The 26961-nt window shown below is 42.4% G+C and overlaps 2 protein-coding genes across 5 annotated transcripts in view; one reads left to right on the top strand and one right to left on the bottom strand.

Moving 5' to 3' along the window:
• The window catches only part of GUCA1B (guanylate cyclase activator 1B), a 52876-nt gene that overhangs the window by 2152 nt on the left and 23763 nt on the right, over positions 1-26961 (top strand). The gene's annotated exons all lie outside the window — the stretch shown is intronic.
• Positions 1236-26961, bottom strand: IRF6 (interferon regulatory factor 6). 4 transcript variants are annotated; one of them, XM_083508938.1, is made up of 8 exons: positions 26813-26961; positions 13791-13967; positions 11434-11638; positions 10302-10427; positions 6286-6438; positions 4947-5339; positions 4220-4338; positions 1236-2587 (listed from the first exon to the last, which is right to left on the bottom strand). In XM_083508938.1, exons 2-8 carry the CDS (start codon positions 13962-13964, stop codon positions 2366-2368), a joined length of 1392 nt encoding a protein of 463 aa, XP_083365064.1. In that variant the 5' UTR covers positions 13965-13967; positions 26813-26961; the 3' UTR covers positions 1236-2365. The 4 variants fall into 4 exon arrangements, with proteins under 4 accessions (XP_083365064.1, XP_083365061.1, XP_083365063.1 ...); XM_083508935.1 differs by lacking the exon at positions 26813-26961 and adding an exon at positions 23010-23186; XM_083508937.1 differs by lacking the exon at positions 26813-26961 and adding an exon at positions 23097-23174.

Genomic DNA, 26961 nt, shown 5'->3' with positions numbered 1-26961 from the left:
TTCATTTCACAAGCAGTGGGCTAAATAATAAAATAATAATAATAATAATAATAATAATAATAATAATAATAATAATAATGCCCTTGACCCAGGGGCAATTCACAACAGAAAAATACAAGATGAGAAGACAAAATGCAGAATAAAACCAAACCAAAAAACAACCAGTAAATAATGCCCGTTCCCACAAACACATTTAAAAAGGCATACAATGTTAAGCAGGATGGCCATCTGTCATGGATGCTTTAGCTGAGATTCCAGCACTGCAGCGGGTTGAACTAGATTACTGCCATCACATAAGGGGAGCACTTCAGGCCTCATATTTAAAATATATATTTATTCAATCTAGAGCAAATATGATAGCTATTAAAATAGCACTACTATAATGTTAATAAGCATTTCTGATGCCCTCTATGGACAGTGTTTCCCCACTCACCCTGATTGCAGGGCTGAAACCAAACATTTAACCATAGCCTTTTTTGAAGCATTTTTTTTTTTGTTGTTGCTATAGCATCATACCAGCAAAGCAGCTTTAAGCTGGTAATCCACCCCTTCACCTTCTCTCTCCTAAAGTAATTAGTATAGCATAGTTTTAGGGTTGTATTCCAAGTATTTATTTTATAAAATTTATTGTAAAAGAACTCAAAAGTGGTTTACGAAAAGATAACACCCTAAAATCAAGAAAAAAAATACAAAATAGCACTACGGAGAACAGTATGTCAGTGCAAGGATTTTTTTCCTGCACAACCAAACATTCTTCTGACCCTCTAGGGTAGCTTTGGGGGTGGTGTGGGGTACACAGGGGGGGGGGGTATGGGAGCCCTGTTGCATCCTTGCACCAACACAGATATTTAAATGCCAACCACAGTTCTACATTCCCTTGTTTCCACCACAAAATAACGGCATTTCGTCCAGAACTGCACACAAATTAAAAATCTTCACACTCTCCATGCGTCTCCTGCAATTGGCTCAGAGGGCTGGGAGAACCCCCAGAACAACACATTAAGGGGGATCAATCCATCTGGCAAGCTGAAATTCTTGCGCAGATGGAATGTCTGTAATAGCATAGCATTGAATTCCACCATAGGAAAACATTTGCAGTGCACAAGGTATTTTCCTTCCATTCAATTCAAGATGTTTCAAACAAAATGCTACGTAGGACAGAGCTGAGTGCTAGTTTTCTAGTATGTGCAAGTTAAATATACTTAACTCTTGCTAGTAAAAGAGACATGAAAACGTTATAGTTAACCAGAAACTTTATTATGGGACATTTTAAGGCATTTTCCAGCAGAGGAAAGAAACACGCAAAAATGCAGCCATTTAACCACTTCAGAACAAAGCTTAGCATCGAAAGCACTGTCATATTTAAAGCCAGCTATATTACATCTCAAACAGTATTCAAATTTCCTAGGTTCCAGAGTCTTCTTACATCTATGTCAAACAGGTCCTGCACAGAACAAGCAGAGGGCTTTGGTGCTTTTCCCTATCTTCTAGCAATCTGATATACTTACAAACAATGGAGACTTTTTGGACAAATCCAAGTTAGCAAGGATTAGTCCAACAGAAGGCGCCACCAGTCGCTGTACTGAGCTGCAGCATGCAACGTGGAACTATAATAAAAGCAGCTTCTTGGATTTCCAGTTAACAATTTATTATCATCTGAATACCTTAGCTGTACTTCATTTATTGTAAGATCAGGCTCAACTGATTGTGAAGTCACTTTAATAAGAACTATGCCTTTTAAGACTTAAGTCATTATTTTGCACTATTCATCTGTAGTGTATACAGACAGGAAATACTATCAAATAGCAGTGGAAAATCCAGATAACTTCTCAATCTACTACTACTTTGCAAAGCAGTTTTTCTGAACAGTTAGAATTATGGCCACTAAAAAAATGTTTTGCATTCATTCTAACATTTCACATGTGTGCCAACAGCACTGGATATTTTTTATATATAAAAATATACAGAAACATGCAATTTATGTAATAAATTTGACTGTGTTATCAAGCCAGTGGGTGAGAGAAAACTAGGGTGAAAGTGTTTTTGTTAGCCTCATGAAACTACTTTTTAAAAAGAGCACTTGAACGCTGATCACATATTCAGAGAAAACTGTGTGTAACATTTAACACACAAATTAAATGCCATTTGATATATTTACATTAATTGAAGAGAAAAAGGATAGACAAATGTTCTTGTCTACATGCATTAATCCAGAGCAGTTTTTGCAAAGTATAAATTTAAAACAGATTATGTTGTACATAATACATTCCTGTTGCACTTACTGAAAAGACATTTAAAATTAATTGAAATATAAACACACAATCCATTAATCCAGCTAATTCCTCATTTAGGTAAAACCAGGTCATCACTGTGCTGCAAGGGGCGGGGCCATCTCCATGCTTGGTGGCTGCATTGGCCAGCCTTCATTATGATTTTGCAAGAGGCGGTAGAGTTGCTTCAGCTGAGTAACTATGTTGTCCTTGATATCAGGGGTAGAAATCTCAAGCCGTACACTGCCACTGTCAAAGGAGCGGGTAAAGTCACCAGAGAACATCTCATAGATTATGCGAGCTACAACTGGAATTACCTGTTTGGAAAGAAATTATGCAGCGTCAATCCAGATGGGATTTTCAATTGCATCCGAAAAGAATAAGCTAAAAGCTCAAGTAGAAGGTGTAACAGCAACACACACAAAAATTTTCACTCTTGCATTCATTTTCATTTTGAGTTATTATTAGTCACGATAGAAGAAAGATAGGATAAGGATGTAAGATAAATAAAAGAACATATGTTCACACAATGCGAGCAGAGTAGATGTACTGGTAACTATTCTGAAATGCCTACCAATTCAGGACATTAGCTCCAAACATCTGTAAAAATCCAGGCCTCAGATAAAACATTTGGCCCACGTGGTCTGCACTGCCTTTCAAGTAGAATTGGTTGCAGACAGATTGGATGCTAATGCAGCCAAGTTGAAAGAGCAGTATTATGAACTACTGCGCAAACTCAACAAACTTATTCAATTATTCTTATGGTAGCTGGGGACCCAGTTGACCTGTTAGCTAAGAACATGCCTATCACTGATGGAATCACTGTCCCTTCATGGGCAGGTTCTAGCCTGGGGGTGCTCCTGGACCTGTCATTACTCCTAGATTCTCAGGTGGCAGCTATGGTCATTGGCCATCTACAGTGGTACCTTGGGTTACAAACACCTCAGGTTACAAACGCTTTGGGTTACATACTCTGCTAACCCAGAAGTAGTACCTCGGGGGTTAAGAACTTTGCCCCAGGATGAGAATGGAAATCGCGCAGTGGCGGCGGGAGGCCCCATTAGCTATAGTGGTACCTCAGGTTAAGAACGGACCTCCGGAACAAATTAAGTTCGTCATCAGAGGTGCCACTGTATTGACATGGATCGGTTGGCATAAACACAATACGCCTATTACATAACACCTACATTGAAACCAGTTTGTTTCAGGGCAGAATTCAGAGGTGCCAGTTTTTGGTGGTTTTGTCTTGTCCTAAGCAACTCAAGGAGTGCCTTCTCCAAAAGCATACAGATACACACCCCACAGGGCCATACTCATGAGTTCCGACCTCAAGATCTTTCTTTGAGGAAGGCAAAGTTGTTATCTATCAGACCGAAACTATTTACACAGATGTTCCAAGTTGCCATGTGGCTCTCCCAGAGGACATCCACATTCTCTTCCCTGATATTTTTTTATTCTCTTGGGTGTTCAGGCATTAGTGGAAAGACTATGCTGGAAAGTTATATTTCCCCCTGTTTCGTATGAATGGTTTTTATTTGTATTTTAAAGTGCTGTAAAACCTTTTCATTGGAAAGGTGGTCTATAAATATTGCAAATAAGCGTGTCTGTGTTGTGGATGAATGCACAAGTGCTGAAACTGGTATCAGTACAGTGGTTCAACACTAAGAACCCCAGCTTTCAAATATCAAGGCTGCCCCAAGTCTTAAATGTTTGTAGACAATGGACTTCCAGTGGCCAGGGCTCTAGCGTCACACATTGTTCTTTGCATTGTCCATGCCTGATAGAAGCAGAATGCATGCTAATGTGTACATTTGCATAGGCTGCTGAATTAAAGTTTCTGGGTTATAAAATGGCACATAGTTATATATTGTGAAAACTAGGAGTCAACTAAATGTTCTCACAGTAAGTTCTGACAATTAACGCTGCTTAGCAATTCATTGTTCTCTTACCTGAACAACAATCAGTTTCCTGTCTTTGGATTTTCCATCTGGCCATTCTTCTCCAAAACAAAAGTAGATCTCAAATGGGGGTTGTTTAGCAATCTGTCCTTTCTGATGAGCAATCAGTTCTAAGCGGGAGGGAAAGCAAAGCTTGTGATGTACAACACTATTTCCCACATATTGGATGAAACACTATTTCCCACATATTGCCTCTTCTAGTTCAAAACCCGATTCTCCTACTCTCTTTTCTATCTTCTCTCCCATAATCTTTTTGTCTAGAGATGCCATAATGATATTAGCTATCAATGCTGTTTTCCCTTTGACCCTGTATACTATAACAAATATAAGGGATTCCACTTCACTGACCATAGGCGAGAACTTCAACCACACCTATGCCTTCTGGTGATTGATTTGGGGCAAAAAATAAAGGAAGAAGGGAGAATTGCTTCTCTTCAACCAGCTACGTTAGAGCACAACAAACATCGAACCAATGCCCATTCACTAATGCCTGCATGCAAACACTATATGGTGCACATTGTGAGCCCAGCAAGTTCTGCACAAATTGCTATCTGCACCATACCAGTAACACCAGACACAGCCCCAGGTGACTTAACTGGTTGGGACCCAATCCCAATGGGCTGCAGTACCATAATCGGGTATACAAAATGTTTCAGGGATTAAAAAGAACATATTGGCTACTCTGTGATGGTGAACCAAGAGCATTATAATTACTCACCACTCAAGAATGTTTCCAAGCAGAACACCTTGACTTTTTTTTGTCTTTCAATCAAGTTTGGTGTGGTGCCAGAAGGTGCGCACGGTCCAGACCAATACACTTTGCACTGGCAAAGCCTGATAGCATAAATAGCATGGCCACTGACTTCCAGGATCAGCCCCCTGTCCATGACATCAAGCAGACGGCTTGTGAAGAGCTTTTGCTTTTCATTGGTGATCTGCTCCGGTCCTGGAAACTTTACTTGCTCCAAATTGATAGGACCAAAGAGTTCTTCTTGATCTGGCATTGGACCCAGTTCTCCATAGAAAAGTCGGCAGCCCTGGGGATTGCTCACAGTCATTGTTGGCCCAAACTCTTTGCCTCGATACTCAAACTTGATTTCAAGGTCTGTCACTTGATTAGAAGGATATATTGTTAGAATATCAGACACTGCAACAGGATCCATAATCCCAACAACCTGCATTGTCTATCATAGCACTTAAAAAAAAAGTTTTTATTTATACTTTTCAAATGTATACATTTCATTAATTTTACAATCATTTTAACATTTCAAAGTTTGACTTCCTTCCTCCTCTTTCTGAGGTTCCTTAAATTTATTTTTTAATATCGTCTGCATATCCAAATTCATTTAATTTGCTCATATAATTATCTACTTTAAATATAAACTCTTTTGAAACTGCAGGTTATTACAATAATCCTGCCAGTGTTTTTATCTGTTTGCAATTTATCTGTAAATATTCAATAAACCATTTCCATTCTTTTATAAAAAGTTTGTTATCTTGATTTCTTATTCTACCAGTTATCATGGCTCTTTTTTAGGGCTGAATGAAATTTGCACAGAATAGGGGCAGAATTATTAGTCTTCCTTACAAGTGCCAAGGAAACCAAGAGCCAACTCCCAAAGTCAGGGTGATCACAAGATAACACCAAATAACAGCAGCAGTACTTCATCTATCGCAGAGAGGCTTGCTCTTCACACGAATGCAGCACTGATCAGTAGACACAAACTTATCAGTTGGTATGGCTGATCACTACCACCTCAAGCTTCTTCTTACACAAGCTTCTAGTGTAAGAAGTTACTTCTGACACACACTATTCCAAATTCAACAGCAGGTTCCAGCTGGTTTTCTTTTGTTCATCTGCTGATGTCAATGAGTACATTACATTTTCAGACACAGAAGGCTCTCTGGGCTACACCAATCTAAACAGAAATAACTGCAGGGGGGAAACAGTACACGTTCAGCATGTTTTTGCAATATGTAGTATACTCCCTATGTGGACTTTACATGCACACAACAATCTAGATGTATCTAGCGACATAGTCAACAAAAAGACTTACTTGGAAGAGAATTAATCCAGACTTCAGGAGAGCTGAACATATCATGGGGCATAACCGGAGGAGGCATAGGCATCTCAATGTCTTCAGGTTCATTCTTTGGCCACGCAGCTTCAGGGCTGCAGGTCTCCACACTGGTGGGTGCCATTGGGGAATCTAAGCATAAGTAGTACATTTTATGTAAGCTAGACTGGTGACTGGGGGTGGCCGCCGGGACCACACAACACCGGTCCTGAGAGATCTGCATTGGCTCCCAGTACGTTTCCGAGCACAATTCAAAATATTGGTGCTGACCTTTAAAGCCCTAAATGGCCTCGGTCCTGTATACCTGAAGGAGTGTCTCCACCCCCATCATTCAGCCCAGACACTGAGATCCAGCGCCGAGGGCCTTCTGGCGGTTCCCTCATTGCGAGAAGTGAGGTTACCGGGAACCAGGCAGAGGGCCTTCTTGGTAGCGGCACCCGCCCTGTGGAACACACTCCCATCAGATGTGAAGAAAATAAGCAGCTATCTTATCTTTAAAAGACACCTGAAGGCAGCCCTATTTAGGGAAGTTTTAAATATTTAATGCTGTATTGTTTTTAACACTCGATTGGGAGCTGCCCAGAGTGGCTGGGGAAACTTAGCCAGATGGGTGGGGTATAAATAAATTATTAATTATTATTATTATTATTATTATTATTATTATTATTATTATTATTATTATTATTATTATTATTATTATTATTATTATTATTATTTCCTGAGGGACTGCTGACATTTTTAAAATTACAGTTCAAGATGTCACTCGGACACTTCTCATACTGGAATGGCAAGCTTAGCTCAACTACTTTATGTGGCTAAGAATTCAACCTTCTACCAATGGTAATTTATCTTCCTTTTTATTCAGTCTGACAAAATAGAACTTGAAAGCTTGGATACTCTGGCTTGTGTCCAGAGGTTTCCATCAGCTGAATGGAAAGGGAGGCAACCTTTGTTCATTCCGACTCCCTCTGCAGCACCTCCCACACTGCTCTAAAAGGGCCCACAACCCTCTGAAGCAGTTTGGAGCTGGTGGTCAAAGGAGTTGCAGGAGAAGGGAAGAATCAACAGAAATAGTGTTCTTTGTTCTGCTGCCGGAAGCCTCCACTGGATCAAAGGGCCTTCAATCAGCAAAGGAACCCCAGTGGTTACAACTCCCCCCCCCCCCAGTAAGTAATATATTGGTAAGAAGCAAGAATGCAGCTTGCATTATCTAGCTCCAAGCACAGTAATGACGTGATGTCAGCACTAATTGCACGCTCTCGATCAATAGACTTCAATCTTTTCCAACCAAGGCTTCACCTTTAGCCCACACATGCAATTGGGGATCCACTTAATTTTTTTGCCATACATTTGAATGGTGGTTGTGCTGCTGCACGCCAGGTCAAACTGTGACCCAGCAATGGGTCCCAGCCCATGAGTTGAAGACCACTCTAGACAGTTCATTTCCCAGGTTTTTAACAAATGACTTGAAAAGCACTGGTGATCAAGATGGTGCAACTGCTATGCCAAGAAAGGGTGGGTGGGGATCCATGGCTCATACTTCTGTAAATTGTAGTGAGGATACCTAGGAACTTGGTTTATAAAGTTGCATTTATAAAGCAAGCGTGTCACAGTCAAAAGGACTGGAAAACAACATCCCCTATCCAGTAGATGCCCTAGGGCCAGGTTATAACTGTTCACTAAAACTGCCAATTCCAACTGACCTTAACATTGAACTATCAATTTGCCTCAATTAGACATTAGCACTGGGGAAATTAAAAAAGCCCCCATGCAAGCAGAAAGCCATTTGCACAATGTTGGATTCTACCCACTGCTGTGGAATCCAACAGCAGCTCTGAGTGGTTAGTGCTTTGCCTGGGAAAGACATCAACTTCCCAGTTCTGAAGTTAATTTAATAATGTATGGAGCATGGAAGAACTGCTAGAAGACACATTGGGACCCCCTAAAGTCCTGATATGGCCACAGGAGTTATCTCACTTAATAATTTACCCCATCTTTCTGTACAAAATATACTCAACAACTTATGCCTGGCATTCCTGCTGTAAAAAGTATAGTATCTTGGAAATAATTGGCAAGGTTAATCAGAAGCAACTGCCTTTACTGAACACAATGGTCAATGCCCTCAGATTTCTCCAGTGTAATTCTAACATCACAGCCAACATGTCCCAACTTGACCTAAAATGTCTTTCAAAGAGTACACAGAAAAAGAAAGATCAGTCTCTAGGCCCTTTGCAAACTTACTGAAGGAAAACTCCCCCCTATGCAATAAGTGAACTCGCCTATGACTTATAACTGAACAGTTTACTAGATAGTAAAATATGTACCCCATTATGAGATCAAAGAATTAATATTGGTAGAGATGCACCAGACAGACAATTAGATTGCAAGAGTAAATAAACATTTTAAAAAGGTTCATTGAATGAAAAGTGTATACTATAAAAGGCACCATAATAAACACCATTTGTGGATTAGTAATATTATTTCAAAACACATCACCATCAAAATATAACTTTAAACAAGGTCTGGTTCATGGGAAATTTATGCAAATGTGTCTACTGAGACAATATTACTGTTAAAACCTGTTAAACCAGAACCACACTCCAAGGAACAGACTTACAAAGCTGCATCATCATTATAGGCTACACACTGGGCAAAAAGGTGTGTCTGCTCTTGCTACACTGTGGGAATTAACCCTCTTATTAGAATGCTAGCTAAGTGACTGTCACAGTGACTTGTGAGGTCTTGGCATAGTGCCAAGGTTGAATCCTGACAAGACAGAAGTACTGTTTTTTGGGCACAGGGGGTAGGCTGGTGTGGAGGACTCCCTGGTCCTGAATGGGGTAACTGTGCCCCTGAAGGACCAGGTGCGCAGCCTGGGAGTCATTTTGGACTCACAGCTGTCCATGGAGGTGCAGGTCAGTTCTGTGTCCAGAGCAGCTGTCTACCAGCTCCATCTGGTATGCAGGCTGAGACCCTACCTTCCCGCGGACTGTCTCGCCAGAGTGGTGCATGCTCTAGTTATCTCCCGCTTGGACTACTGCAATGAGCTCTATGTGGGGCTAAGCTTTGAAGGTGACCTGGAAACTACAACTAATCCAGAACGCGGCAGCCAGACTGGTGACTGCGCGTGGCTGACGAGACCATACAACACCGATCCTGAAAGACCTATATTGGCCCCCAGTACGTTTCCGAGCACAATTCAAAGTCTTGGTGTTGACCTTTAAAGCCCTAAATGGCCTCGGCCCAGTATACCTGAAGGAGCAACTCCACCCCCATCGTTCAGCCCGGACGGACACTGAGGTCCAGTGCCGAGGGCCTTCTGGCGGTTCCCTCCCTGCAAGAAGTTAGGTTGCAGGGGACCAGGCAGAGGGCCTTCTCGGTAGTGGCACCCGCCCTGTGGAATGCCCTCTCATCAGATGTCAAGGAAATAAACAACACTATCTGACTTTTAGAAGACATCTGAAGGCAGCCCTGTTTAGGGAAATTTTTAATGTTTGATTCTATTTTTTATATTCTGTTGGGAGCTGCTGCAACAGCCTGTTGCCCCACTTGGAACAGCTAAATTGCAACCAAAGGGGAAGGCACAAATATCTCTCCACACCCTGCCCCAGTCGCCCTCACAACTCTCAAGGGCCCAGTTCAACCCATGACAGCAGAACAGATTTCAAGGGAATGGCCTTTTCCTTCACACCTAGCTAGCTTTTGGACAGCTAGACCACACTAAACATGTGTATGAACATATCAATACAGAACAATAGGAATATTTCAGTTCAGACTAATCTTGTACTTCTCATATAGTACAGACTTTGCCTTTCTTCTTTTGCCATTTTCTGCAGCGTACTGGCCAAGCAACTGCTAGCCGAGCTGCAATCCAGAGATTTTTAAAAGACTGTTTTCTGAAAGCATGGTTGCTTCATATTGTAATAATGAAGAGGAAAATGCCATTTAAACGATAGGGTTTGATGTGCACTCTGTGCCAGGGTCTATCTACTAACCATTGATATTAAGAAATGGAAAGGTATCCTGAATAGCTACATGAGATTGAGGCTGGTTTAATTCATCCTCATCTTCATCATCAAGCTCATTATCCTTCTCATCCCATGGAGCGGAACCAGTAGAACCTGTAGGAAAAGTGCAGTTGGAGAATTAGCTAGTAATATGGAATTTTATCAAATGAAGAGAATAAAGAAGTGGAATGGACATTTGTGTGACCCACAGAAGTTACACAGAAAAATTCTACTAGTAGCACTGTGTACAAACATCTCTTTCCTGTGGCTTTTTATTCAAAGTACTGTTTGGTTTGCTTCATAGCTCCAGAAACAGCACCAGAGCCAATAGTCTTTTCATGCTTCTCAGTTTATGCATGGAAGACATATAGCACGAAGCAACTCTCTCCCAGCCCTTGTACTATCCAACCAGAATCCCACAACCGGCCTCATCCAACCTCTCAGCTGGTTTGAACAAAGGTGCACAGAGGGCCAGAAGAACATTTACCTGATCCCAGAACCTGCTAGCCTTCTGCATCCAACAGCTAAGTCCAAAAAATGTTTCTACCAGGTACACATACATGTGCCCAGTGAGGTCCATTTCTTTCAATGGTAAACATGCAGGAGAAATTCCCAGTGAATTTCATTTAATGAAACACTCATTTCTGGAAGAATTGAATTTTAAAGACTGCCATCTTATTAGAATGCCTGCTTAGGGACAATGTGCAAAAGAGGGAACAAGGGAAAGGAAGACCACGAAGAACTGAAAGCCCTTATGCCCAGACACCATGCCTTTTCCCCTCTTGCTTCTGGCTTTTAGTAGCATGCACCTGATCTTCAAAGCTTTCCCCTGAAATCTTTTCTCTTTTAGACTTGATTAAAAGCAAAACAGAAAGCTGAACAATTAATAACATCCATGTGTTGAATTTGTGGGTGAGCAGAAAGCAACCTTGACTAGGCAGAACTGTCACCTACAGTTCACTTTGTGTTAGTTACGTTGCACAAATGAGAAGGTGAAATGCTTACTCAATTAAAAACGAGTTACCCAGCAGGAGTCACGAACAACATAACATCATGGCATATAGAAGACTTCCTGTTACCAGACTTCCTTAAAAACCAACAGAGTCACTGTGCATCTCACCTGGATTAATTATTGCTCCCTGGGATTGTGGAATGTCACACACTTCATAAATTTTAATAGGATTCATTGGCACCTCTTTGGTGCCATCGTACATCAGGTTGAATTCCCGGCTTTTATTGAGAGCACACCGGAGCTGGGCTTTCCATTTCGCAGGGTCAGGATCATCAACTCCTTCCTGATACTTTCCTGTTTCCACAGCCCAGGCCTGGGAGCAAAGTACATCATGCTCAGTTAAGTACTGTCATCATGCCAGCTAATGTTGAATCATGCTACCAAACAAACTTGCATTTATCACATAAGTCTAGGCAGTAAATACTTAGTGCAGCAGCTAGTCAGCCAGACATGACTGGCACTGTTTTTCCCTTCCCCAACACAAACAGACAAAAGCAGCACAAATCATTTTAGGATTATCCAAACCAATTTTTATGATTGGTATGACAGACCATTCCAATAGAGGCCACCCAATTGTGTCTAAAGGAACCCAATCCAATGGCAAACCAGGCTCTCATTTATTTGTTTGTTTGTTTGTTTGTTTGTATATGGGATTAAGGTCCCAGATTTTCTATACCACCCTTCATCTGAGGATCACAGGGCGGTTTACAATCTAAAAAAAATCTAAAAAAATAAAATAAATACATAACAGAGTAACAAACGACCCTCTCATATAGAAGGCCATAGATTGTTTACTTAGCCTGAGAGAAGAGGAATGCTTTTGTCTGGTGCCTAAAAATATGTAAGGAAGGTGCCAGGCAAGCCTCCACAGGAAGAGCATTTCACAGGTAGGGCGCCACCACAAAAGCATGGCTTTGCTCAAGAATCTTCCAACAAAATCTCTTAACACAGAAAGCTTGTAAAATTCTCCTTAAAATAGTAGCCATTGGAAAAATGCCTAGGAGTTTGCTACCAGAACGTATAAAATGATCTAAAATAATTTCTGCATCAAATTCAGTTCAGTCTGAGAACCAACATATAAACAGTTCATCAGAACAAGGTCAAAAAGCAGCAGCAATAAACTAGAAGAGCCTTGTGCAGTGCAAGTCTATGCAGGTTTACGGGACTCAGCTGGCATGCTGCAGGACTCTTAACTTGAGAAGAGAGGAAGACTTAAGAAGTAGATAACTAGAACCTTGATTCTCAGAAGGGAAGCCACTAAAGAGCTACCTTCAAAGAGAAACAGTCAACAACCAGATAAAGGACAGGAAAATCAACTCTGCAGGAGCACAGAGTACACAGAGTGATGATAAGGCAAAAAGCATCTGATTGGGAGGGAGGAAGCTGTATCCCACAAGTCATCTTCTTCTTCTTTGGCGATCAGTCGTAGCCAAGTAAGATTGTCTTCCAGAAACACAGTTTTAGCAATGAGTCCGTAAGTGACTGTGGAGGCCAATTCTGGACCCACACGTCCTTCCACAGTGGGGGCAGGAGTTGATCACGGTGTGGATTTGCCAAGCATGCCTTCCTCTTAGCACGTTTCTCCCTTGCGTCCTGAGTTCGAGTGTCTTCAAAGTCCATTACACCTTTGGTAAAGGCTGTTCTCCAATTGGAGCACTCGCAGGCCAGTGTTTCCCAGTTGTCGGTGTTTATACTACATTTTTTTAAGATTTGCCTTGAGACAGTCTTTAAACCCTTTTTGGTTGACCATCATCATTATGCCAAAACTATCAATCTCTCAAAAAAAAGTGACAGAACTGATTGCGGAAACTATCGAGGCATCTCTCTATCCCACCAGTACTTGAAAGATGAATGATTTAAATAGAACAGCCCCTTTCACATTGCTTTGCCACAGTATTTCCCAGTACAAGTCGTATTATGATCTGAGCACACATTCATGGTGCTGCATATCTCCTCTTCACAGATTCACAGGATCATATTTGCTTTAAAAGCACAGCTGACCAATTTGATCCCATGGTAACTAAAACACCATTCAATAACAGAATACGGTGGCATGCCATGATGTCCAAGTTTAAAGCAATTGCTATCACATGAACAAAACAAATGAACACTAGGAAATGCATTAGCCTTCTAAACGGAAGAAGTGGAGGCAAATGCATATTCATTTGGAGCAGTGATCCTCCTGGACTATGAAGCAGAAGGTGCTGGCAAACAATGGTCTTAGCTGCTGCAAGTCACCTGTAATACTTTTTATTACATTTGCATCCCACCCTTCCTCTAAGGAGCTCAGGATGGCAAATAAGGGTGGGGTTTTTCCCTATGTTATCCCTGTAATAACTCTGTGAGACAGTATAATGATTGACCAAGGTTAGTGCATGGCTGAACATGAATCTGGATTTCACTAGTCCATGACTACCAGTTCATCTACACTGGCTCTCCAAAGTGGAATGGAATTATTTCATTACCTTAAAAATTGTGTTCTCCTCTTCATGTTGAGGGCTGTGCCGAGTTGCATGCTTCCAAGGGATCTGAAATCGCTTTGCAACCCTGTTAAGCCATATGAGACCAGGATACATACCACTGTCTACCTGAGCTACCAGCCAGGGTTTCAATCGAACTCTCCGTGGATGTAACGCCATTATCTGGAGTGGGGGGGGGGAGAGCAAATGCAAATAGCATTTCATTTTCTAGATAACAAAGCAATAGAAACCAATTGTGGCTGCTTTAAACACCATGCCAACTCCCTGAGTTTTGTTGAAGGTGTAGGAGGGGAGAATCCAGTCAACTTAAACTTATCAAGATAAGCTTGGAAATACTAGCTGAACTCAGGTGAGCATAGCCCCCCCCCCAAATATAAATAAGAATTCCAATTTAAAATCTCAGCCTTTATCCATTTTTAATACACTGAGGACAACAATTCTAAGATGGGATAGAACAGCTGAACAAATGGGACTAAGTTATATGGTATAGTTTTAGTTTTTAACTAACAAGACCACAACTAGACACTGCAACATATCTGTGGCCTCTAGCCCCTCCAAAATTGTGTCTGCTTCTTTCTTCCTACCAGTAACATCTAGGACACTTTACTTTTGTCACTGCATCACACTGTGGGGCATGTCTCTGAAACAGACCATTTGAAAGCAGCAGCCACACAAAGGAACACAGGAAAATGGTTTATACTACCCATGCTGATAAATTAATGCTAAGCCATGGTAGAACAATACGCCGGGCTCCCCCAGCTTGTTAAATAGTATGAATCAGGAATCCTGGCTTAAAACAAACTCTGGTTAAACCCATCAGCTTCATAGGTCATGGTCTGAAGTTGACTTGCTTTGAAATGGCAGTTCCTCTTTACATTACATGTGGGGCTTGGTTCACACAACACAATAACTATGGTTTACCAGCGAGTAGCTTAAACTCACCTTGTTCCTTTGTGGTCTTTTTTACTCTTGCACCGCACTGAGCTAAGTAAAGATTTGGCGAAGTGTTTCATCCAAACCAGGCTCATCCAAACAAGGTACAGGTCATATGGCTAGCTAGAAGAGAGCCCAGGTTCAGACAGCACAGTCAGCCAAACCTTGGCTATGTTTAGGGGGTGGAAAGACCAGGAAGGAACAAAGCAGCCGCAAGCTTCTTCCAGAAGCCGGCACATTTGTGCAATCCCAGTAAGTCTTTGTTTTGCTTACTGTGGCTTGTAAACCAGGCTAATCAGTAAGAACATTGGTCTATCTTGTCAATGCTGGAGTTCTCTAGGGTTCTAGATAGAGGAGCCTTTACTAGACCTACCTAGGGATGCTGTGGGGTTCAAATTGGGATCTTCTGCATGTGAAGTATGTGGCCTACCACTGAGCCCTTCTATCTAGGACACATGTAATCCCAGCCTTATTCTGCTCCAAGAAGAAATCTGAATAATAATAATAATAGGTCTAATACAGGGATGAGGAACCTGAGGTCCTCCAGATGTTGCTGGACTATATAATTTCCATCATCTGCAACCAAGGACTGATGGGAATTGAAGTTCAACAACATATGGAGGAACACTGCCTCCCCATCCCTGGCCTAATAAATGTGTACACTCCCTAGAAATATGCCATAGATTGTGTCTCTGTTTTTATGTTCCTGTTTTAATGTTTTATTTTCGTACACTGTTTATAGAGATTTTTAAATATTAAGTGGTTTAGAAATGCTTTTAAATAAAACGAATTAGCCAGAAAGGGCACCGCAGCACAGGCAGCTGCAATAACATGTTTACTTGCCCTGGGTTAGCTTTCAGCTATGAAATAAAAAATCAACATAAATATAACCAGAGTGATGTCACAATAATGTTAAGAGATCTGCACCAATGGATACAGCCGATTATTTCAAGTTGCTGCAAACTTCCTCACTCTTTTCAGTTTCCTTCATTTCCCTGGGTCTAATCTCTTCTCTTCTGCAGCACCCCCTGTTTCAACCTTCGTTTTCTAAGACGCCCTCTGGCCCTCTTGCTTTTTCTGCTCCTCCCATACCCAGAAAATCATCACACCACCACCACATCTCCTCATGCATTAAAATACTTAATTTTTTTGGAGCACATGGTTGAAACATTTTCATTAAATATTATACTTCTGGAAGTGCTCCTCATAGATAAAACACATTTTTAAGCTCTGAACCAACACACTTTTTTCTGATTGTTCTTACAGCATCCTTTTTCTTCAGAATTAGTCATCATAATATTAAATACTCATCAATGCAGTCAACTAAAGCATCCATTACCAGAGCATGATGCTACACAGCAGGGGAGGAACATATGATCCACAGCAAGTCAACAGCTCCATCATTAAAGAAACAGAACTACCAAGCAGCAATGCCTTATAAAAAGGTAAAGGTAAAGGACCCCTGACAGTTAAGTCCAGTCAGGAACGACTCTGAGGTCACGGCACTCATCTCACTTTACTGGCTGAGGAAGCCAACGTTTGTCTGCAGACAGTTTTTCCGGGTTATGTGGCCAGCATGACTAAGCTGCTTCTGGCGAAACCAGAGCAGCACACAGAAATGCCATTTACCTTCCCACCGGAGTGGTACCTATTTATCTACTTGCACTTTGATGTGCTTTCGAACTGCTGGGTTGGCAGGAGCTGGGACCAAGCAATGAGAGCTCACCCCATCGCAGGGATTCGAACCACCGACCTTCCTAGGCTCAGTGGTTTAGACCACAGCACCACCAGCGTCCCCAGCAATGCCTTATAGTCAAGTGCAAAAGTAGGGCCTTACACTCAAAGTATGATTGGGCTTTTAGACTTCATGTGCCAATGCAGAAGACTGAAGTTCCAATGCAAAGACACCATCCACCACTGCAAAATCTTAAGGAATCAGTGGACAGACACCCAGTCACCCAGTAATGAATCCCTGCAACTGCTCAGGTGTAGTGCCAGAGCTGCAGTGGTACATCAACAGGTGACATCATAGCCCAAACATACATAAAAGCAATAAGGAAACAGACAACACACACAGACAACACACACACAGAACAAAGCTCATTCCCCACTAAAAATCAACCCTATAAGAACAGAAAACTAACACAACAGCAAATATGACAGACAAGAGGAAAAATAAAGGGATCAGTGGTGAAGAGGGATGGTTAAAAAGGACAAAAGACAGAAGAGAAAGAAGGTCAGCTTCCACATTAGGCTGTTGGCCATAGTGTAAAGACAAAGCATCCAACACATGATAAATAGTACCACCATTACAGCATAGTCATTATTTGTGACTATGATCACTAGAGAATCTTTGAACAGCAGCAGCTGGGAAAGTCAAATCAGCAGCAGAAATATCTAAGGCCTTGCCCCCACTTCTGCTCGTCCAGTGTCTAGAAAGAACGGGTCCAAACAGTTTTCCCCTTGCCCTGCTCCTTTCCCACTCTCTAGCTTTAAGCCAGAACAAACTGCAATCCACAGAAAACCCAATTGCTGTTTGCTCCAACTGACCACTAAAGAGTGGTTTTCCCCAGGGAAAGCAGAAGGATAAGAGGAACCTGGGGAAGGGAAGAAAGGCTGAGCCATGCAGAGGCCAGAAAGGGGGGGTGAAGGGGGCAACACGAGTGTTTACAAATCCCATTTAATGCCTTGAGGACATGACACTGAATTGATGTGAATGGTGTTCCTGGTTCCTGAAGGGACTAGGGGCACAGGTGGTCTTTTCATCATAACTGGATGAAGGAATTGATGGGATGCCCATCAAATCTGCAGATGACACCAAATTGGGAGGTGTAGCTAACGACGCAGAAGACAGAATCAGGATTCAAGATGACCTTAATGGATTGCAGAGCTGGACCAAAACTAACAGAATGAATTTCAATAGAGGCATACCGGTATATAAGGTTCTACACTTAGACTGGAAGAACCAGCTGCATGAAAATAAGGTGGCGGACATCTGACTTACTAGCACTACATGTGAAAATGATCTAGGAGTCTTAGTAAACCACAAGCTTAACATGAGTCAACAGTGCGATTGAGCAGCAAAAAAAGCTAATGCTCCTCTAGGCTGCATCAACAGAAGTATGGTGTCCAGATCAATGGAAGTAATAGTCCCATTGTACTCTGCCTCAGTCAGACCCCCACCTGGAATACTGTGTCCAATTCTGGGCACCACAATTTAAGAAGGATATTGACAAGCTGGAACGTATGCAGAGGAGGGTGACCAAGATGATAAACAGTCTGGAAACCAAGCCTTGTGAAGAATGGTTGAGGGAGTTGGGTATGTTTAGCCTCGATAAGAGGAGACTGAGAGAAGATACAACAGCCATCTTCAAATATCTAAAGGGCAGTCACACGGAAGATGGAGCAAGCTTCCTTTCTCCGGCTTTGTAGGGTAGGTACTGAACCAATGGCTTCAAGTTACAAGAAAGTATTCTGACTAAACATCAGGAAGAACTTTCTGATGGTAAGAGCTGTTTAACAATGGAATGGACTCCCTCGGAAGGTTTCTAAGGAGGTTGCATGGCCATCTATCATGGATGCTTTGGTTGAGATTCCTACTTTGCAGGGGGGTTGGGCTAGATGACCTTTGGGATCCCTTCCAACTCTACAATTCTATGGTTCTTTGAAGCCATAAGACATGGGGAGCAGATATTTTCAATTACTCTCCCCACCACTATTTTAAAAAAGAACCTTGTGTTTATTGTTTATTATTTTTCACTTATTGTCAGATGCTTTGGAGACCTGCTTTCTGCAAAAAGATGGGATGTGTATAAATTTAAATAAGCAGATTGCTATTGTTATTCTGTTAGCCACAGTAGCACAGAAAATGACAATCAATACAAAAAAACAAACGGAGGCATTCAAGAAACTGACTGCAAACCTTTACAGCAGGCATGTGTGGCAGCAAACACAGTTTCTCCAGCTACATGCAGTATAAGTGAAATGGAGTGCATAAGTTAACTACAGATCAAGACACAAAACACTTTATTTGTAGGCAGTGCTTGCCAAACACCTTGCAAGAAGCCAGCCAGAGCGGTTGCCACACAACTCCTCATTTTTCCTGCAACAGGCTAACAGATACATTGCTTTCGTGAGACACTTCATCAGAAGCATGTGTTAATGTCAGCATCAGTTATACCATGAGAGAAGGGGGAAAAAACGAGGGCAGGAAGGAATGTGAAGCCAAACAATGTAAAAGATTACCATGCAGAGCACAAATGAAAAGGTGATCCGGCCAGACTAAGAGATGAAATCATAGTAGGCGTGACTTACTCTCAACCGGTGATGAATTGGCAAAGGGAGATTAGTCACATGTATAAGCACCCAAAGAGGGACAACAATTTTCTGTAGGGAGCTAGCCAGTCCCAGTCTCTTATGCGAACCCAAGTCTGATAGTTTCAGTTTTGTAAATGAATTCCTACAGCTGTGTGCTGGAATCTCCTTTTAAAGGTTTTTGCTAGTGTGGCACAATGACGAAGACATAATAGACATAATGTATATGCATAATTGTGCCTGAAGATAAAAGGCATCCTCTGTCCCTCCTGCTGAAATGCAGCTTCCCTCCTGCTCAAATACCATTTTTTAAGGAAAAAAGGTATTTCTGTAATAGTCAGTTATTGGTTATTTTAGCCCAGACAAAATTTGATCATATGCAAATTTGTCCCAGCCTTTTTAAAAAGGTGATTTCCATTGTTACAGTGAAACCAAATATATCCTGAAGCATATTTCTCTGACAACGGCAACTGATCACAAGCCCTATCATAAAAAAGAAAAGAAAACTTCCTCATGAGAGCTAAGGAAGTACTGTAGAGCAGTATCCAAAGTACAGTGGTACCTCAGGTTACAGACGCTTCAGGTTACAGACTCCGCTAACCCAGAAATTGTTCCTCCGGTTAAGAACTTTGCTTCAGAATGAGAACAGAAACCGTGTGGCAGCAGCATGGTGGCAGCAGGAGGCCTCATTAGCTAAAGTGGTGCTTCAGGTTAAGAACAGTTTCAGGTTAGGAACGGACCTCCAGAACAAATTAAGTTCTTAACCCGAGGTACCACTGTACTGTAGAGCAGTATCCAAAGTACTGCAGTCACTTAACATTAGGCAGGGCTCTGGCACAACCAAATTAGGGAAACCAAAAGTACAAATCCCACCTCTTGCTTCACAGACTTGTATGTTGGCAAACTAGGCAGACAGTTATCTAAGAATGCTCTTCAGATACTACTGCAGGCTATTTGTATGCCCCATGCTGGTAGCTTGAAGGCATGCTGCTCAAAATTCTTTTATGCAATTCTTATCATTAAGCTCCTAAATGAGTTGAATAAACCTTCCCAACACTTTTCTGACCCTGTGAAGTCATTGCTGCACCAATGACTTCACCAATCTCAAATGCAGTTTTGTTTTCCTTAAGTTGTCTCAAGTACACCCCCTCAAACATTCCACAAAGAAAAATACAGACATGCTTCCAATATTCTTGGTCTCGCCTACGGTGTGTCAAATAGCAGCCTGTGCAGCACATAAACACATTTGCATTCACATGCACATACTTATATGCATGTGCACTAGAAGCAAGATGCGTCCCCCAGTCATATTTGTCTCCTTGGGAGCTAAACTTCAAAGAACGACTGCTGGAAAACAGACCAACACTATTTCAGTGTTCCATCCTCAAAGGGTAACAATTTTGTCAGGACCGGCAAATATCCAAATAGGACTGCTTCATTTCCCTCCTCCCCACTCCCAACTGAGATACAGTGCCTTTAGCAAGCAGGCAGAAATTCATTAGGTGCATAATTTCCCAGCACTAAGATGCAATGTTAGAGATATGTCACCATATGGAGACATCACATAAGAAGATCACAACCCTATCCTCAAAATTATTCACAGGGACCAACATCCTACCCATTAGCCCTTATCTGCAGCATATTTATGCCCATGAACAAGGTTGGAAAGAAGTGGCAGACTTATTGTTATTAAATTATCATTATTAAGTTTTAGAAGCAACTTAAGAACATTTTATTTCACATATATATTTGATAGCTGAAAGACATAAAAAGGTAAAGAATCCCTGATAGTTAAGTCCAGTTGCGAACGACTCTGGGGTTGCAGCGCTCATCTCGCTTTACTGGCCGTGGAAGCTGGCGTTTGTCCGCAGACAGCGTCTGGGGCATGTGACCAGCATGACTAAGCTGTTTCTGGCAAAACCAGAACAGCGCACAGAAATGCCGTTTACCTTCCCGCTGGAGCGGTACCTATTTATCTACTTGCACTTTGACGTGCTTTCGAACTGCTAGGTTGGCAGGAGCAGGGACCGAGCAACGGGAGCTCACCCCGTCGCGGGGATTCAAACTGCCGACCTTCTGATTGGGTACAACTGGGTAGGTTTGTTTAAATAAGAACGTCTTACCACTTTGATGTCCAGCTCCTTACCCAGCTCATTTGGGAGGAAGGATGGGATAGAAGTTAATAAATAAATGCTTCTCTAAATATCCAGAGTGGGGAAAGTTTTTCAGAATGAGGGCTACATTTCTAGGCCACAAGATAGTGATGGGCAGAGCCAAAAGCAAAAATGAAGAAACAAATGCAAATTTTATCTTTAAGCTGTACTCCCCCCCCCCCAACCAATTAAGAGGCACTCAGAGTTCAAGGAAACACTTCAGAGGGGCAAAATCACTCAAGGGGGGCAGGGTATGAAGAAAGGCTAGGGAAGGGAGTGTGGCTGAGAAGGATGTACAATCTGGGGAGAGGACCACATGCCAGACAGAGAGGCCTGGAGGACCCTGGGCCTGAGGCTCCTCACCCCTTACTTTGCATGGCCGTACCTCCATTACTAATTTTTAACATAATAAACTATCAAACTTTAAAGCTCTGCTTTCAGTTTTATTATTCCACACTGAATATCACCAAGTGTCATCCACAGAGATAAAGCTCCCCGCTTTATTGTAACTAGGCTATCCGGCTTTTTAGACCAAATACCACAAAGTTAAGCCCTTATATTAAATATTAGTAAACCCTGTCCTTTGATGAGGCACAAGAAAAGTGGTCATTCTAGAAATGCACATGATGAGGTAACATTAAGTGTTTACAACTCCTCTCTGGTGCAGCTGCACAAGGCCTGCTATAAATGAAGACTTTAATCTCAGATCTGAAACTTGAGGACAATCTGCATAACAATGCCAGAATAAGTTAATCAACCCGCATCAAACACTTCAGTTACCATGACAAAAGGTCTGTCTTAACTCAAATATCCCACAAGAAAAATGGACTCAGGATAGCCTATTATCCTCAGACTTAGTTGTAAGCATGGCAGATCCTTGCTGGATCCATTTAACTGGACCCAGTTACTTTGTTCTCAGGAGCAGGCAGGAAGTTCAGTTCCCAGCCAACTCTGCTCCAGCTGTGTGCCACAGCATACAGGGGATCTACAAGAACAGTAGCTCCATAGCAAAACCCATGCTTTGCATACAGAGGTCCCCATTCGAAGCCCTGGCAGCTCCAGGTAGGGCTGGGAAAGTTTCCTGACTGAAATCCAGGCCAGAGGAGGGGGGCTCTGTAGACAATATTGGGCACAGGGCAACTTCCAATGTTCCCCAAATCACCTGGAAACTTTAGGCTCAGGCACATTACAGCAGCAGGAGCTACATGCACTAAAGAGCAGCTCCTACCAAGTTCAATATTATCTAGTGCAGCGCCCTGGCCTTCCCCATCTACTTCACAGTAAACACGCCAGTCCTGTAGATCGTCCACTGATTTAAATCCCATGAGGTTATTTACTTGCCCCAAGTAAAGCAACTCCTGCTTGTGTGGACGGCCCCAGAGCAGGAACTTTTCTTCCAACCCAAGGCTATAGTCAAAGGAGCCCTTCTTTCCCTCAGGCTTTCGCAGTGTCCTCTTACTACCAAGCCATTATTTGCAAGGAAGCCTCCATTAGATTCGAGCGCAGAGCAACGAGGGCGAAGTTTGGAGGGAAATGAGGACTCTGGGAAACAGAAACTGTGAACAAAACAAACACCAGCCTTTTTAAAAAATGCTTTGGAAGAGTGAAGGGGGGAAAGGGCAAGAGGTAATAATAGTTCACAGAGGGCCAGGCAAGGAGGAAACACATGGGCGAGAAGGGAGCGCGGAGAGCAGGGGGATAAGCAAAGCGCACGAGGGTGGGAAGCTGGAGCCGCCAAAGGCCCGGGCAGGTTTCTGGAGCGGGAATGACCGTCGACCGTAGCCCAGGAGGGGACGGAGCCTACCTGCAAGAGACGGGTCGGGAGGGGGAAGCTTCCTTCTCGGCGTTTTCGCCCCCCTCCCGCGACACTCACCGCTCGGGCGCTCCTCACCTGGGCTGCGGCTCTGCTCGGCGGCGCGTTCACCTGAGCCAGGTGCTGCCGGGCGCAGGCGCTGCCGGCTCCGCCCCTGCAGGAAGGAGGAGGAGGAGGGCGCGAAAGGGGCGCGGGCGAGGAGCAAGGGAGTAGGAGGCGAAAGGGGCGAGGAGAGGAGGGACAAAGAAACGGGCCGCTTTGCGGAGAGGCACGTCGTGGTTGAGCTAGCCTAGGACTGTAAAACAAGTGGTCCTTGCGCATGCACAAAGTGCTCTTCTCCGCGGCCGCGGCATAAGCACAAGCTGACCCTCTTCATTCTCTCTCCCCTCTCCCACAACAGAGGTAAAAGGATGTAGTGTATTTGAAGCTTTTAAAAAAAATCCTCTCGTTTTCATGGGAAAGTGTTGGTGTCGGTGCAACTGGTTTAACCAGTACGCCCCCACTCCCCTTCTCCAATATCAGGTGGCTCTTTTGCTTCTCTGCCTTGCGGGTTTAAAACTTGATTTGAGTTGCAGAACTCTGGCTGCCGCTGCTACTCGTACTTAAATTACTCAAAACTTCTCAGTTTCCTTGAAAGTTAAGCGCGGCAGCATAAGAGCGGTTCCTATAAAATTGCTGATGAGCAATTCTCCGATGAAACACACCCATCAGCCACGCTGGAGGGGAATTCTGCTGCTGAAATTGTGAGGGTCAAAATAGATGTCATGCAGTAGATATGTGTAACTGTCTCCCAATGCTGTTGGGTTTTGTCCTGTTCTTGAAGGAAAAGCAACTGTGAGAAGCACCAAGCTTGGAGAGAGGAGCTGTTGCTGAATAATAATAATAATAATAATAATAATAATAATAATAATAATAATAATAATATTTATTATTTATACCCCAGCCACTCTCGGCAGCTCACAGCAGAATATTAAAAATACGATAAAACATCAAACATTAAAAACTTCTCTAAGCAGGGCTGCCTTCAGATGTCTTCTAAAAGTCAGATAATTGTTTATTTCCTTGACATCTGATGGCAGGGCGTTCCACAGGATGGGCGCCACTACCAAGAAGGCCCTCTGCCTGGTTCCCTGTAACCTCACTTCTCACAGTGAGGGAACTGCCAGAAGGCCCTCGGAGCTGGACCACAGCTGAACCCTTGCCCTCCCTTTAGTCACTTCCCCACACAAAACTGCCACCATCTCCTAGTTCTCTTTCAGGGAGACTCATTGAGGTGCTGGTGTGGAGTAGGGCATCCTTTGTGGAGTTCCGTTTCCGGACTGGTATGTCAGGTGCTGATCCTGTTATCATTTCAATAACAAGTGAAGATGTACCTGGGGAGGGTGTGTGTGTGTGTGTGTTGTGTCCTTAGTTTTATGTTGTACTCCACCCTGGTATCAGTACGCGATGAACAGCAGACTATAATTTTTAAAATAATAAATAGCTTCCCCCACACACACACACATACAAGGAGGATAATAAGAATATATTAGTTTTTCCCTGCACAAGACTTGAGCGCCTACATATATGTGTGCACATATTTTCTCTCCGCTCCATACAACTGATGAAGTAGTCCCTTGCCTGCAATAGCTCCCACAACAATGTGATTGCAATGCAATGCGTGCTTGCCTGAACATAAGTCTCCTGGAATATAGTGTGACTTCGTTTTGGGGGTCATGCATAAGAATGTGCTGTAAATGGGTTAATGTTTGTGGTGCCCCTAAAGCCTTTGTTTGTGACTATGAAGTCAACCGAATACAACAAAATACCAAAGTTGCTTTGGGTTTCCTTGGGCAAGATAAAGAGACAAACAAATCTTAAAAAAACAAATAAAATTCTCTCTGAGGATACATTGCTGTATACACATTACCAACTTCAATATCATTCTTTTTCTCAATTTGGCTTGAAGCTGCTTTGGAAAGAAATACATCAAAATGCAGTATTTCATAAGAAATGACAGGATAGATAGGATTGTGGGTAAACTTGCTTCCCAGACCAGCAGTGGGGGACGTACTGGAGGCTGTGTCTGTTTACACAGCCTATAAGTGTCAATGGCAGGCAATATGAAAAAAGAGAGGGAGGAAGTGTTCACACTCACAGTTGTGATATGTTAGCGGCTAACTTTTAGCCTCCTTTAAACACCATCCATTTTAGTTGGGCGAATGCCAGATAGCCTTGATCCACAAAGCAGTAAACTAAATTATTTCTTTTGGTTTCAGCACCATCAGTAGATCAGAGAGCCACATGATACACTACATGGTTTATTGTTACTGCATGATACCCAATGTTAGTCATTCGCAGAGCAGACTCACTGTAATCAGTGGAGTTGCGTAACTTGACTCAATTGATTTCAGTGGGTGGGCTATGACTATGGCTTGGTTGGCTATCTCTCGCTGTTTTAAATTGACGCAAGCCATTTTGAAGGTGTTCAGACTGAAGAATATGGTAAGAAGAGTTTGTAATAAATTAAATACTTGCTTTATATTTCTACTATACACCTTCTCACATTACTTTTTCAAGCAGCAACCTTTTCATTTCTGCTGTTTTTACTGTCACCTTTTTGGAGAAACGTTTTGTTCATTTTTACTCTTTGAATGCAGCATGCTATAATCTGAAAATGTCACAGAAGAGTCTTACAGATGTGTTTAAATACAAGGTTCTGGGCTTAATGGCCATGCTCTGCCTCCATAGTCGAATGCAGTATGCTTCTGAATACCAATTGCTGGAAATCACAGGAGGGGAGAGTGCTCTTATGCTTGGGTCCTGTTTGAGTGTTTCCCACAGGAATATGGTTGGTCACTGTGAGAACAGGATGCTGGACTAGATGAGGCACTGGCCAGACCCAGCAGGCTCTTCTTATGTTCTTATTTATCCTTATTTTATTTAGATCCTGCCTTTCTCCCAGTAGAGGACTCAAGGAGGCTCAAAACTTGAACTGGAACGGATACAACTGGAAACATACCAATCAATATACAGTGGTACCTCTGGTTACGTACTTAATTCATCTGGAGGTCTATTCTTAACCTGAAACTGTACTTAACCTGAAGCACCACTTTAGCTAATGGGGCCTCCCGCTGCCGCTGTGCCACCGCTACACGATTTGTGTTCTCATCCTGAAGCAAAGTTCTTAACCTGAAGCACTATTTCTGGGTTAGCAGAGTCTATAACCTGAAGCGTATGTAACCTGAAGCGGCTGTAACCCAAGGTACCACTGTAAATATTTTTTAAAGAACAAATAAGTTGCCATATTAAAACACCACTGAATTTGAACACTTAAAACCATTAAAAAGCACGATAATGAAGAAAGAAAAAAGTACAACTCCCACCCTCAGGAGACCCTGCCACAACAACCACTTAGTGGCCTCCACAGAAGATCTCAAAGTCCAGGCAGGCACACATATGACTGGACAAAATGTTTGGGTCTCCTCTTGTCCTTTAATTCTCTTCCTAATTTGGCCCTGCATTTTATTTTTATTTTCCCTACCCACAAAATGCTTTGGAAGCACCTTACAGTGAAATATTCCAGTTCAAATATAGTTAATGAATGGTATTATCTTTTTAGTAGTTCTTTACAAAACCAAAACAAAACTTGGACATTGCAAACCTACGACACTTAAGTTCCTTATTTCAGAATGAAACAGTATGCCAATATTCCTTAGTGCCATCCTCTGGAACCTTTATAGAGAACAATTGAAAGATTAAGAGGATCAAAATGCTCCATCTACTCTCACTTCCCCTCGTACGAAGCAGCTTACCTTTGCTTGTAATATCTGGACAGCATATTCTTCTCCCCAACAAAGTCTTCTCCAGTATGTTCTTGATATGATCCTTCACTCACATTACCTTAAACTAAGGTGGGGATCTATGACTCAACAAATCTTGGTTTCGAGAGAGCAAGTAACAC

Source organism: Podarcis liolepis (assembly GCF_965112155.1).
Source record: "Podarcis liolepis genome assembly, chromosome: 6".
NCBI classification, from domain to species: Eukaryota; Metazoa; Chordata; class Lepidosauria; order Squamata; family Lacertidae; genus Podarcis; species Podarcis liolepis.
Note: the sequence above shows the minus strand (reverse complement) of the source record. Positions and strands in the feature narration are given on the sequence as shown.

What these genes read in the sequence shown, in the direction of transcription:
- IRF6 (XM_083508938.1), bottom strand. Translation starts at nt 13,964, where the DNA reads ATGGCGTTACATCCACGGAGAGTTCGATTGAAACCCTGGCTGGTAGCT. An exon ending in GGGAGCAATAATTAATCCAG is followed by an intron (nt 10,428 to 11,433) that starts GTGAGATGCACA and finishes CTTTTCCTACAG; the next exon opens with GTTCTACTGGTTCCGCTCCA. An exon ending in CTGGATTAATTCTCTTCCAA is followed by an intron (nt 5,340 to 6,285) that starts GTAAGTCTTTTT and finishes CTTCTAATCAAG; the next exon opens with TGACAGACCTTGAAATCAAG.